The following is a 12,405-nucleotide window of genomic DNA, read 5'->3' on the forward strand; positions in this document are numbered from 1 at the left end:
ATTTGCGTGTCTTTATGCCACTGTTAGGCTAACATGTATAGCTTGCTTTCATCTGTACCTAACTTTACATGGCTCCTTTTACTCTGGTATTATATTTGCACTGTTTTGATTGCTGTTTTTACGAACATTAAATACAGTATCTCAATTTAATAAGTAGACTTTCGTGACCAATATTATTCATATTTGTTTTGGGTTGGATCGCGTAAATATAACCACACCAACATGCACACTACAGTTCCTGCACACAACACCGTTAATTTATTGCCTATTCATGTAATATTCCATCACTGTGACTAACGTAACCAATAACACGTACAGCATAATTTCATATTAACACATTAACGCCCCTAGGTTCTTCACACTTGTAGGCGCACAGTGATGACAGGAAGACTTCACAATTCTGCTTATTATTGTAATCATCAAACGCCGTAACTCAAGTTGTATAGGAGGAGGGGCTCACACCACCCCTCACCCTCTTCCTCCGGACCACAGATGCAACACTCTCCCCTTCTCCATTCACTGCAGGCTTTGGGTCCAATTTAGATTTCACGACTCGGCATGGTTACCGATTCGCGTATATTCAAACCGAGATGCTCGCGATTGGTAAACAAGTCATCATGGCTTGGCTTCGCGAACGAAGATCTAGGAAGGACATCCACGTCTTCTGCAGGCACGCTGGTGGCTGAAGAGGCCTATGCGGGACAAGCAGGTCCTACCACAACAGCTGCAAGTATAGGTCTCATCTGGGATGGGTGCTGAGGGATCATGGTTCTTCCTCCTTCTCCTTTTGTCCTCCATACGGGCCCTGCGGGTATCTTCGAAGAAGGAGGTGGCCTGGTGGACTGTGTGCCGCCAGGAGTTGCGATCAGCTGCTTGTGTTGCCCACTGACGGTGATCGATGCAGCAAGCAGTGAGGGACTTCTTCAGGGAGTCTTTGTATCGCTCTTCAGGGAGTCTTTGTATCGCGGTAAACAAGTATACAGAAGTAAATCCGCGTATACATACTGTAGTTTTTTAAATCAAATATGTAAACTATTGTGATGTTTTTTTCTGTAATAAATGGAAAGTAACGCTGTATTCACACGCAACTTTATGCTATCATCAAACATAAAGCCTATTTTAGAGGTTTAGTGAACTAATCATCGTGTAAAAATATGTATTGAAAAAATTATATACTTTAGCCTTTCGGGCAATAATCCAGGAGTTGTGTTAAGATGCTCAAAGACCAAATTGACACACCCATTGCAAGGCATCAATTCTGCATTAACCACACATAAGGATTGTGGTAAAACATTCAAAAAAACATAATTGGTTATATGTGTAGTGGGCCCAAGGACGAGAGGGAGCCGGTAGTTGAGGCAACACTTTTATTTAACAACACTAATGTACAGGGTCCTTAACACAAAGGGATAATGGCCCCTTACACCCGCTACCTGGGGAGTTGTGGCCTCCGGGCTATCGTGCCTCCTCACACTGGGGACCACTCTGCACTCAGCCCTCCGGCTAGGGGCCCTAGGGGAGGCTATCCTGACCCGACCCAGCCAAGGTCCTCGGGTCCCGGCCACTGGCCCACTCAGTCCCGGCCCTTACAAGGACGTCGGGTCTGGGGGTACCCAGGGTCCGACCACTGTCCCACCTCAGTCCCGGCCCTTAGAAGGACAGCGGGTCTGGGGTCCCAGGATCCTACTCTAAGCCCGGTCTTCAGTCTTCGGCTTGAGGAACACTGCCAAACTTGGGTCAGGGGTCCGGCTTTTATACACCTGCCAGGGTCCCCACGCCCCTAGCCACGCCTCCCTTCCAGAGAGTCCCAGAGGGATCTGGAATCTTTCCCCAGCCCCTCTTTTGGGGTCTGGGGAACCTTGGTGTCCCACACATCACCCCCTACTGGTGGATGTCTACTAATGCAGGTAAGTACCCTGTTTATCGCATTGTATCAACCAGCCGTCCCGGCTGTCAATTAACAATAAAAACCCTGTGAACAACAATAAAAAAACCCGAGTAAGTTTGCCTCATTAACTAGAGAGTGCAAACAATAACACAAGAACGGCCCCATATAAATACCCCAGCCCACCTGTACAAATATACACATATCTACAACCGAACGCACGGACGACCGCACCCGCTTGAGCCATCCCAGGTGAACAATCGGCCAACGGCAAGACAAGGCAGTCGGGCACACAAATTAATTGCCGAGCGGACGTGAGACGAGTGTGTGGTGTGGAGTCCGTGAGAATGGGGGAGAATGAGTCAAGAAAATGTCTTTGTTCTTGATCGAGTCCGCATCGCTGCATTAGATCCCCAACAACAGGAACCGTTTGTAGGGCTGGCGGCAGTGCGGGCGGGTGCTCAGCAGCAGGAGCAGCCGGCGTAGGTGGCTGCGGCGGCGTCACTCCTGTGACATCAGAGGGCGCAACAGTATGGCTGGGCTGAGGGTTAGGCACACCTGACGTATGGCTCGGCTCGTCTGTCACACCACGCTCCCGGCCCCCGTGTAGTGTGGGTGGAGTGTGTGGTGTGATTAAGGGTTTGAGGCACGACGGGTGAACAAACCAGCAGCGCCTACTGAACTGGATCTGCACACATTGCAGCCTGACAATGCGAACAATCTCGACGGGGCCCCTCCATGGTTTCAACAGCTTTGCCGAGGTCGCCAGGGGTACCTGGGGGCAGTTGAGCCAAGCCCTGTCCCCTGCCACCCAAACATAACTGCATGTGCGAAGGCCCCGCAGGCGTTCGTTGGCCAATTGACGCAACTCGGAATTGTGTTTCGCGGCCTCCCGCGCATCAACCAACTTTTGCACATTGACCCGGACGTGGTTGGCAACCTTTGATTTAGGTCCGGGCGTCCCGACGTGCATCTGCATGTCCACGGGGGGGTTGACCTCGCGCCCATATATCAAGGAAAACGGCGAGAACCCCGTTGCCACATGAGGTGCCATCCGATACGCGGCCAGTTCTCCGGGGATGTGCAGGTCCCAATCTACCTGTGATTCGCATACCTGATGGCTCAGCATGGAGGTGAGCGTTCGGTGGAGGCGCCGTTTGAGGATGGTATGGCGAGGTGCGAAACTTATGTGTGCCGAGCAGGTAGCACACGTCCCGCAACAGGGTAGATGAGAAGTTTTTCCCTTGGTCGGTGAGCAGCCGTTCGGGAGCACCCATGTCCAGGACTTAGCCCAGGAGAAAAGCCTCTGTAATGGCTGCTGCCGACTGGTTGGGGAGAGACCAGGTCATGGGCCACCGTGTAAAATTTTCAACCCCAACCAGCAGGTAATTATTACCCCTCCAAAATGTCCAGCGCCACCAACTCATTCACGAGGGACACATGAATAGATTGCAATGGCGGGTGAGATGGTTTGGCGGGGGATTTTCTCTGTGCACACTGGAAGCAGCCATAGTTCAAATCAGCGACATCGCTTGCCATGCCCAGCCAGAAGTAATCCAATTGTAGCATGGCAAGTGTCTTCTGCACCCCCAGATGCAGAAGCCACTCATGTGCAGCCCATACCACCCTCCCCCGCAGGGAAGTTGGCACCACCAATTTGTGGCAGCGCGAGCAAGCGTCCCAATGCATGAGGAGCTCATCACGCAGTTCAATGGAAGCGGGGCCCCCCCGACCTGTACCCCTGCGTGAGCCACAGGCGCCTCGACGAAATTTAAGGAGGGACCCATCTTCCAGCTGAAGACGTCCTCACTCGTCGAAGGTAAGGTCCAACAGGGCATCGTGTGGGACAGACGCTGCGGGAGCGCAATGTGGGGCAGCATCGACATCAGCCGCGGCTGCAAGGCCCGGAGGTGAACCGTCCTACGTCAACTTGCAACGCCCCGAACCCATGAACCAAGCACATCAGCCAGCGGGCGGCAATCGCGATAGCGCGTCGACGTTGCCGTTTCGGACGCCCTTACGGTAGGTGATGGTAAACGTATAGTGCTGGAGGACCTCTAGCCAGCGTGACAGTTGTCCAGGAGGCTGGTCGACACGCAACGCGTACTGGAGCGCCACGTGATTGGAACGCACCGTGAAATGTCGCCCATAGAAGTATGGCCTATACTGTTGGATGAAGAAAACAATTGCCAACAGTTCACTATGGGTGACACAGTATTGTTGCTCCGCGAGAGACAAGATCCGGCTGCTGTAGGCAACGACACGCTCGACACCATCGATGACCTGGGACAACACCCCTCCGATCCCGGTGTTAGTAGCGTCTGTGTCGCGGATGAACAGCGTTGATCGGCGCAGTGCAGGCCGCAATGCTGGAGTCCCTCTGCAGCACCAAGTGCGCCTGAATGCACCATGCAGCGCACAGGGAGAAAAAATTGTCGTCGTCCACTGCCGGCATTATGATGCGCAACTCCCATGCCAGGTTGAGGAGCTTCTCCAACACCAGCACATCGATCCCTTCGTAATCAATGCGCGGGAATGCGGCTCTGGCCAGGGTCAGTAGCGCACTGCGGAAGGAAAGGGGAGATTCGGACTCACCCTTCCTTCTGTTGTTGAAGTGATGGCGTGATTCTGACAGCGGTCCCTAGATAGCCTGCATGTGGAGGAGCGCCTGTTGCAGTGTGGAGCGGTCCCCCCGTGGTATGGTGATGAGTGCGGTGAGGTCGCCATTGTCCAATGCCGCTGGAAGCGCCCGGAGTGCCTCCCCCTTGGACCATCCGGCCATTTCGCAGTGCGAGAGAAAGCGGCGTTGGAAGGCAACCCAATCGCCCCCCGCAGCCGGAAACGCCTTCAGTGCCGGTAGGCGCTGTTGGACGGTCAGCGATCGTCCCCCGGGCAGCGGGGGGTCTTCTGGCTTGGCGCTTACTGTAGCTCCAGCGACCAAGATGTCGGCCTCCTTTGGCCATCGCGCCATCAATGACGTTACGCCATCCGGTTGGTTCCCGCCAGGTCCGGAAGTGACGCGCGTCCTGTCTTGCATTGCGCGCCGGCGGAAGCGTCCCTCACCATGGCGGGAAATTAGAAAATTTTGGCGGGATCCTCAGCAGCGGTGGCGGCGGCATCCGTTGCCCGCTGTGCTATGATTTCCACCTTGGCCCTGGCCTCCTCGCGGTGAATGTCGCCGAGGATGGTGGCCGCGGCCTGAAGCAGCTCTGCAAGGCGGAGGTGCGCCTCTTGCAGCGAGCTGCGTGGTGATGGGGAGACGGCGGGTGGCGGGCCGGGCAGCTGCCTGGCTGGCAGCACTTCGCCGTCCCCAGTCGGGATCGCTGCACCCACGGTCGCCTGGTCGTCGTCGTCTTCCTCTGGGCTCCTGGCACAGTTCTTGTGTTTCGTGTCCATGGCCACTTCTATCACCAAATGTAGTGAGCCCAAGGACGAGAGGGAGCCGGTAGTGGAGGCGACACTTTTATTTAACAACACTAATGTACAGGGTCCCTAACACAAAGGGGTAACGGCCCCTTACACCCGCTACCTGGGAAGGTATAGCCTCCGGGCTATCGTGCCTCCTCACACTGGGGACCACTCTGCACTCAGCCCTCCGGCTAGGGGCACTAGGGGCCCTAGGGGAGGCTATCCTGACCCGACCCAGCCAAGGTCCTCGGGTCCCGGCCACTGGCCCACTCAGTCCCGGCCCTTAGAAGGGCAGCGGGTCTGGGGGTCCCAGGGTCCTACTCTAGGCCAGGTCTTCAGTCTTTGGCTTGATGAACACTGCCCAACCCGGGTCAGGGGTCCGGATTTTATTCACCTGCCAGGGACCCCATGCCCCTGGCCATGCCTCCCTTCCAGAGTTCCAGAGTTCCAGAGGGACCTGGAATCTTCCCGCAGCCCCCCTCTTGGGGTCTGGGGAACCTTGGTGGCCCACACATCACACCCTACTGGTGGATGTCTGCTAGTGCAAGTAAGTACCCCGTTTATCGCGTTACATATGCATTGACCTCGAAACTGAATAGCCTACACCAGAGACATCCTCCTCTATGCCCTTGTCTCTGCCCCGGTGATAGACCGGGGCAGAGACAAGGGCAAGGTGGAAATGCGAAGAGCATAAAGACAATGCAAATTTCAAAGCATTAATAGCTCTTTTTTTAGAAAATTAGATAACATTGACTTCAAACAAAATATATTACTGGAGAAAAAATATTGGACAAACAGCAAACCTGTGCACTGAACACCAGCATCGGATCTCGTAGTGCAAGTGTTTGCAATTCCTTTGGTCAGTGTGCAGTTGAAGAGAGACTCTTCCAATGAACCACACGTGGCTGTCCACTTCGGGCTTGGGCCTTTGCCATAGTTGGCCTGGTTATCGACAGCGTGTCCACATTGCATTTGTCGACACACAACATCGGCTCCATATGAACTCCAGGCATAGTCACAAAGCGAACCCCAAGATCCATTGTTAAATATTTCCACTCGGCCTCTGCAAGTCATTTCACGATCCACCAGCCGAATTGTTCCATCTGGAAAACACAATGTCACACGTAAAAAATTGGTTATATCAGTATAAAAAAGTGCTGTAAATATCAATACACATTTTGGTTCATTAGCCGTATGTAAATATGAGACATAAATTAAGTATATCTGGTGTGTTTTAAACCAATGAAATGTCTAAATAGTTAGCTTTACAATTTAACCAATAATTATAGTTCAACTTACTTTCAGATCCAGTAACAATCAGTTGAGGGTTTGCCATTCCTGAAGCTGAAAAATCGTATCATGTATTAATTAATGTTCTTGTAACAATGACAAATGGGATTTTACTACATTTCTAACAATAAATTGAATGCAGACTAGGTACTTTAACCTAACCCAATAATCAGCCACATGTACATACATTATGAGCTACATAGACATTGCACAGATAAGAAAATATGTTATGAATTGTATTTAGTTTTATTTCAATTATCTATCCAGGTCAAACAAGACCTAAGTAAGGGCAGATGGTGGGATTCGGGCTAAGGCAGATTTTGGAGGTAGCGTATCTACTGTAGGACAGCTACAGGATCTGGCGTAGGAAAGAACGCATCGGCGAGATGTGGTGGCATCCACAGCTTTGGCCATGGTGACATGTTGATCTCGTGTAAGTAGGAGGGGCACTGCTGATTTTGGCACGTTCGGCCTACTCAGTGACGGAACTGACATATCAAGTTTCCTCTATCGCACACATACACACACACAACATGCTAACGGGTGGAGGAGTTGTTCCGGTAGCTTGGCACTACATGTTAAGCAATTGTGATGAAAATTATAATGCTGCTGATGATGAAGATAGTAATTAGCATTATGGTGACCATTATGACTTTATAATATACACATTTCCCTCGCTCTATGCGGCTAATCTATTTTGACCCAAAATTAGCTCTTATGCAGTTTGAATTCACTCGTATGTCGCTACGCGGTCGTGAGACAAATTTGTGTGTACTGTATGCGCTACTTGGCAGGCTGCTGTCTCGTGCAGTGCATTTTGGGTTGGGTAACTGTGCAGTCTATGCTATGCAATTTTGCTTTGGGTACACTTTTTTGCAATGCATCTACCGCATAAAGTGAGAGAAACCTGCATTGTAATTGCTGTAAAATAGTGCTATGTAATGCATGTATTTAGAATGATGTCGGTTATATATTTTAAATATTGCACGAGAAAAATTTAATAAGTTGTGTATTTAAATGCTCTCAACAAGGTTTATATTACGTTAATGGTGCTGCAGAAAAATGAGAGATAACGATAAAAAAGTACAAAAGTGGCCATGAAATTGAGACCAAACAAGGCTTCTTGAAATTAATCACGAACCATGAATTGTGACATGGCAATGCTTGAATCATTCATCACAATATGTAAATGACTAAAATCAATATCTACCTGCAGTAGAAACCAAAACGAAAATTAAAGTTTACCAAGTTTACCAAGTTCAAATCAAGTATAAAGTGTACCAGTTGTTTCCGATACAATAGTCATGTAAATTCAGGGATAACATACCCTCGCATATTACTGCGGCGGTTTGAAGTCGGTTGCAATTATTTGTCCCAGACTGCAAGCAGCCAAATATTTCATTCGTAGTTGACGAGCAATCTAAATTATCAGACAACACTGTTCCAGCTCCAACGCCAAACTGTGACATGACTCCATGGGCTACACTCCAACCACAGCCGAGCAGATAACAAATCACGTCTGCATCTTGAGTGTTGACAGTTGAATTACAGATTTCATTCCAAACACCATTTCTCAAAATCGCCACCCTGCCCTCGCAGCGATTTGTTCCACCCACCAGACGGAGTCCTTTAGCTGAAATAGACATGAAATGAAAATGTTACGTAATTCAACACTTCAGTTCAAGTGTTCCTCCTGGCCACTCTGTGTGGACTCCCAAGCCGACATGGAATCACCCCCCACACAGTCTTTTCAAAAAAGCCATAGGGCACACAGTCTCTAAGGGCTCATACAATGGAACAGGACTGATGCCTGAACTGAGTAGACCCGCTACCCCAGCCATTGCTCAGGAGCCTTGTCATCTTCCTCCACTCGGAACACCCGGCTCCCAGTGTCCCAAACCCTCTTTGGCGCCATCCATTTAGTATGTATGCAAAATCTGTCAAAACTTGACCCCGACCCCCCTCCCTGTACGAATCCTACAGAACGGCTGATATTTAATCCACGCAGAAACGATCAAGGATTAATAATATGAACGCTGCATTATAATCGAGGCTTTACCCCCCCCCCCCCGTTTCCTATGTGTACGCACATTGTCAGTAGACCCCCCATACGCAAGCATGCGTATTTGGGTTTACACCCTCCCCCCTCTATGCCTACGTACTAAATGAATGACCCCTTTCTGCCCGTTCTTCAATAACGTTTCCTGAACCCCGCCTTTCTTCCAGAACCTTCCCTGCTCACCCCCCACTCTCATACCCTGCCCCATGACAGCTCCCACCACTCTCCTAGTTCTGCTCTACTTATTGAACCCTCCACAACCTACACGATCTTCTGCACTATCCCAGTTCAGGTGAATCACCGGTCACTACTCATAGGATTGGGTTAAATACTTTTCAAGTTATTAACCAAGCAAAGTCGTAACTTGCTATGGTGCTTCCATTCTTCCCTGCCATTTGTCTGTTATCTCCGACTCTCTGAGTTGCATTGCCCTGTTAGGTGCCTCTGCATTAACGGGCTGGGGTCTCACTAACATGGCCACCTCTGCTCCCTTAGCCTCGATGTATCGATGGTACTGGCTGTGTGATGGGCTGTGTGTCTCACTGGCGCGACCACCGTTGTGGTGGTTCTCTTGCGTGGACGCGCTTGCCTCTCACAGCGCAGTTGGCAACGCCGCAGCTTGTGTTACACATAGACGTGACATTAACTTGCTAATCCCCCTAACTGCTTAATCTCTCACATTAACATAGTACTAATCTCCTATTAACACTGCTGTTGTGCGCATATGCGGGGACGATACTCTTATGTGGCGACGGAAGATCATTTCATGCTAATCTCTTTCCTTAATCTCTCTCTCCCTAATCAACTGACGTGCTTGCGTCCGGGGATGGAATTCCTTTGCAGCTCTGACCCCGCCTGCTTTCCCTTCGCCACATATTTAACCTCTTGTTGTAACAGCTCTCTCGCTGGTTCAGCAGTTCCACTACTGGATTATTTGTTCCGGACGACCGCTTGTGTTGCGATCGAAACGTCGTGATATATTATTTTTTATTTTATTTTTCTACCTACGTGACTTTACCGAAAGAACCAAAGAATATGGATTCATGCAGTCACAAAAGCTTTAAATTAAGATATTCTTTTTTTTAGATAAGACAATTTAGTTTTTATTTTAGTGACAACTGATAGTTTGTGGATTTTAAAGCATCTCCATTTAAATTAGTTAAATCAGTTGTAATATTGGTTCTCAAAGTAATTAAATGCTTATGTATGGTGCAGGTGTGTCGTGCTTAATAAGCAATTTGAATTTAGCCCATATTCGCAAAACGAGCACATTTTAACGTAACGAGCGGAGATTCTGATTCTGGAGACCGATCGATCAAATGCATCCCATGGCAGCAGGGGGTGAAACGCGGCCTGCAGTTGTTTGTTTTCCGTCTCCTGTGGTATGCTGCCTCAGAGCGTGATTCACTGTGTCGGGAAGGGGGCCTTGTGGTGGCACTGTAATGGGTGGGTGGGTGGGAGAGTAGTGGCACAACGGCTCGTGTGCGGTGCTACGAAACTGGCGACCCGAGTTCGATTCCCGCTCACGGCCAAAACCGCTGTTGAGCATCTGAATCGGTCCTGGACCTCCCCTAGGACTCAGACTCAAATGAGTACCTGATGCGGTGTGTAAACATTGGCACTAGGGAGACAAATGCGGCCGGGCATAGTGATAGCCAACCACCCCCACGTGTACCATACTGGCCTTCAGAGGCACTCCCTAATAGCACTTGCACCAGCAGTCTGTGAAGGGGGATCTTGCACTCTGGTCCATCATGCGTGGTAAGTGTTAAATGTGATGTTTTATTCCTTTATTTAAACATACAGTAATTCATATTTCTCACGTTAACAAAGTTGTTCAAGATTTTAACATTTTGGGGCTCAAACTTATTTCATCTTTGAACATAGGAGTCAATGGGAAAACGATGATCGTTAAACTATTTTTGCTTACCAAAACATTTCTCGGAACGTATCTCGCTCGTTAAGCAAGACATGCATGTATTTAATTTTCTTCGTAGTAGCAGCCCAACGTGTGCATAATTTTCATAAATGTGTGATTTGGTAGTCTGGACAATACATACCTGTGCAAGTAGTATATTGAGATCCTTGCTGCATGCAGTTATACTTATTTATTGGTGCTACAGTGCATTCTGAAGCATTCTCTGCAGCAACATCGCACTGAACACTCAAGATGGGCGTTGGTAGCGGAGTGTTTTGAGATGTGGACGTGATTTGATATCCACATCCCAATTCACGGCAGGCAATGTTTCCCAAGTAGTTCCTGACGCTGCATGGAGTCCCCCATTGGCCATTGCTAAATATCTCCACGCGGCCTTGACATTCCATTTCACGGTCAGCCAGACGGATTATATCACCTAAATAAACACGTGTATATTTGTCATCACATAAGTAATTACGTATGAAACAAACAACAGTAGATAAGTTATTATAATGAATATCATGCCATTAGTCCCCAACACACGGATTGCCACCATTACCTGACCACCTTCATCCCCCAACAAGACTTGACTTTCCAAGTAGCACACATTATGTGTGGCTTAGGCTCAAATTGACAATTCACAATGTAAGATAACATAAACATGTGTCACCTGAAACATGAAGTCGTTTTCATAATTACTGCATTTGCAGCTATGCGTTTAAAACGTGTCTGGCATTGTTTGAGTTCTGACAATAATATTTTCATTTCAAGCAAAGATGCTTGAGAGTCTTGTAGGTGTGACTAGCTGATAGATGTGGGTTCCCATACCAGGCTGGTACTCGGTGAGACAAAATGTGCACCCTTCAACTCAGCACGGTCACCCCCTCCCCAATGTACTTACTTGTCGAGGTAGTTGTGATCATTGTATAGTTTTGATTCCCTGCAGCTGATGGGGTGGAGGGGGGGATAACAAAGTTTGTATTTCGAACAGGCAATCACAACATAAAGTAACATAGTTGATTTCACAGCCAATATTAGGATTCTAAATTTATTGTATGTTGGACCACATGGATCTGACCAAATCTGCGTAGTTAAAATCGTGCAGCACCTGACAGCCAAACGCAGCCTGTGGATGGCGGCACACGAGCAACAATCTGCTACAGTACTATACTGTTCAAGTACAGTACTTGTAGGTGTGCCTAGCTGTACTGTCCAAGTACAATACCCCTCCCACATAATGCAAATACAGTAGTTGAAATATTAAATCGTGAATCAGAATTTTGCAAAATAAAAATATGTGAAAGAAGAGGTTTGACTTTTGTGTGGAGAGCCTCTTCTTAACATTAGGAGAGCAGGCCCAAGTACCCTCCATGTGTCCATTATCTTAATGCGTTCTATTAATCCACAGTGCCTGTTGCACTAATCAGAGTTGCAATCTCGATTTAACCATACTCTTAGTTCTTTCGGTAAAGTCACGTAGGTAAAAAATGAAATTTAAATTAATAAAATAAAATAAAAATCACGACGTTTCGGAGGCAACACAAGTCTCCATCATCAGGTGGGACCGTCACAGCCAGATTTGCTGCATCAAGTGAGGCAGGGAACAAGATGCAAGCTCTTAAATACAAGTTAAGGGGGAGGAGAGGGGGGGAGGAGCTTATCAGAATGTGGTAGCCAATGAATGGAACGTATCGGGACGGGGGGGGGGCTAAAAGAGGGCACGAGGTGCTCGTGGGCGTCGTCGACGTGGACGTGTTTGTGCGCAAGTCACTGTTGATGCATATGATAGAAAATAAACGAAAATGCCCATGTCTATACCAGTGTTGGCTGACAATAAAGAGAGTA

The 12,405-nt window shown here is 48.7% G+C and overlaps 1 protein-coding gene across 5 annotated transcripts in view; it reads right to left on the reverse strand.

The window, feature by feature from the left end:
- The window catches only part of LOC133359879 (deleted in malignant brain tumors 1 protein-like), a 144,005-nt gene that overhangs the window by 59,149 nt on the left and 72,451 nt on the right, over positions 1 to 12,405 (reverse strand). For all 5 annotated transcript variants that reach the window (XM_061578440.1, XM_061578438.1, XM_061578436.1 and 2 more), the window contains 5 exons: positions 11,462 to 11,506; positions 10,703 to 10,996; positions 7,911 to 8,216; positions 6,593 to 6,637; positions 6,097 to 6,396 (listed from right to left, as the gene is read on the reverse strand). In XM_061578440.1, coding sequence (XP_061434424.1) covers positions 6,097 to 6,396; positions 6,593 to 6,637; positions 7,911 to 8,216; positions 10,703 to 10,996; positions 11,462 to 11,506 — 990 coding nt within the window. The remainder of the gene's footprint in view (positions 1 to 6,096; positions 6,397 to 6,592; positions 6,638 to 7,910; positions 8,217 to 10,702; positions 10,997 to 11,461; positions 11,507 to 12,405) is intronic.

Source organism: Lethenteron reissneri, chromosome 66 (assembly GCF_015708825.2).
Source record: "Lethenteron reissneri isolate LAM-NWPU_2019-01 chromosome 66, ASM1570882v1, whole genome shotgun sequence".
Classification (NCBI taxonomy): domain Eukaryota; kingdom Metazoa; phylum Chordata; class Hyperoartia; order Petromyzontiformes; family Petromyzontidae; genus Lethenteron; species Lethenteron reissneri.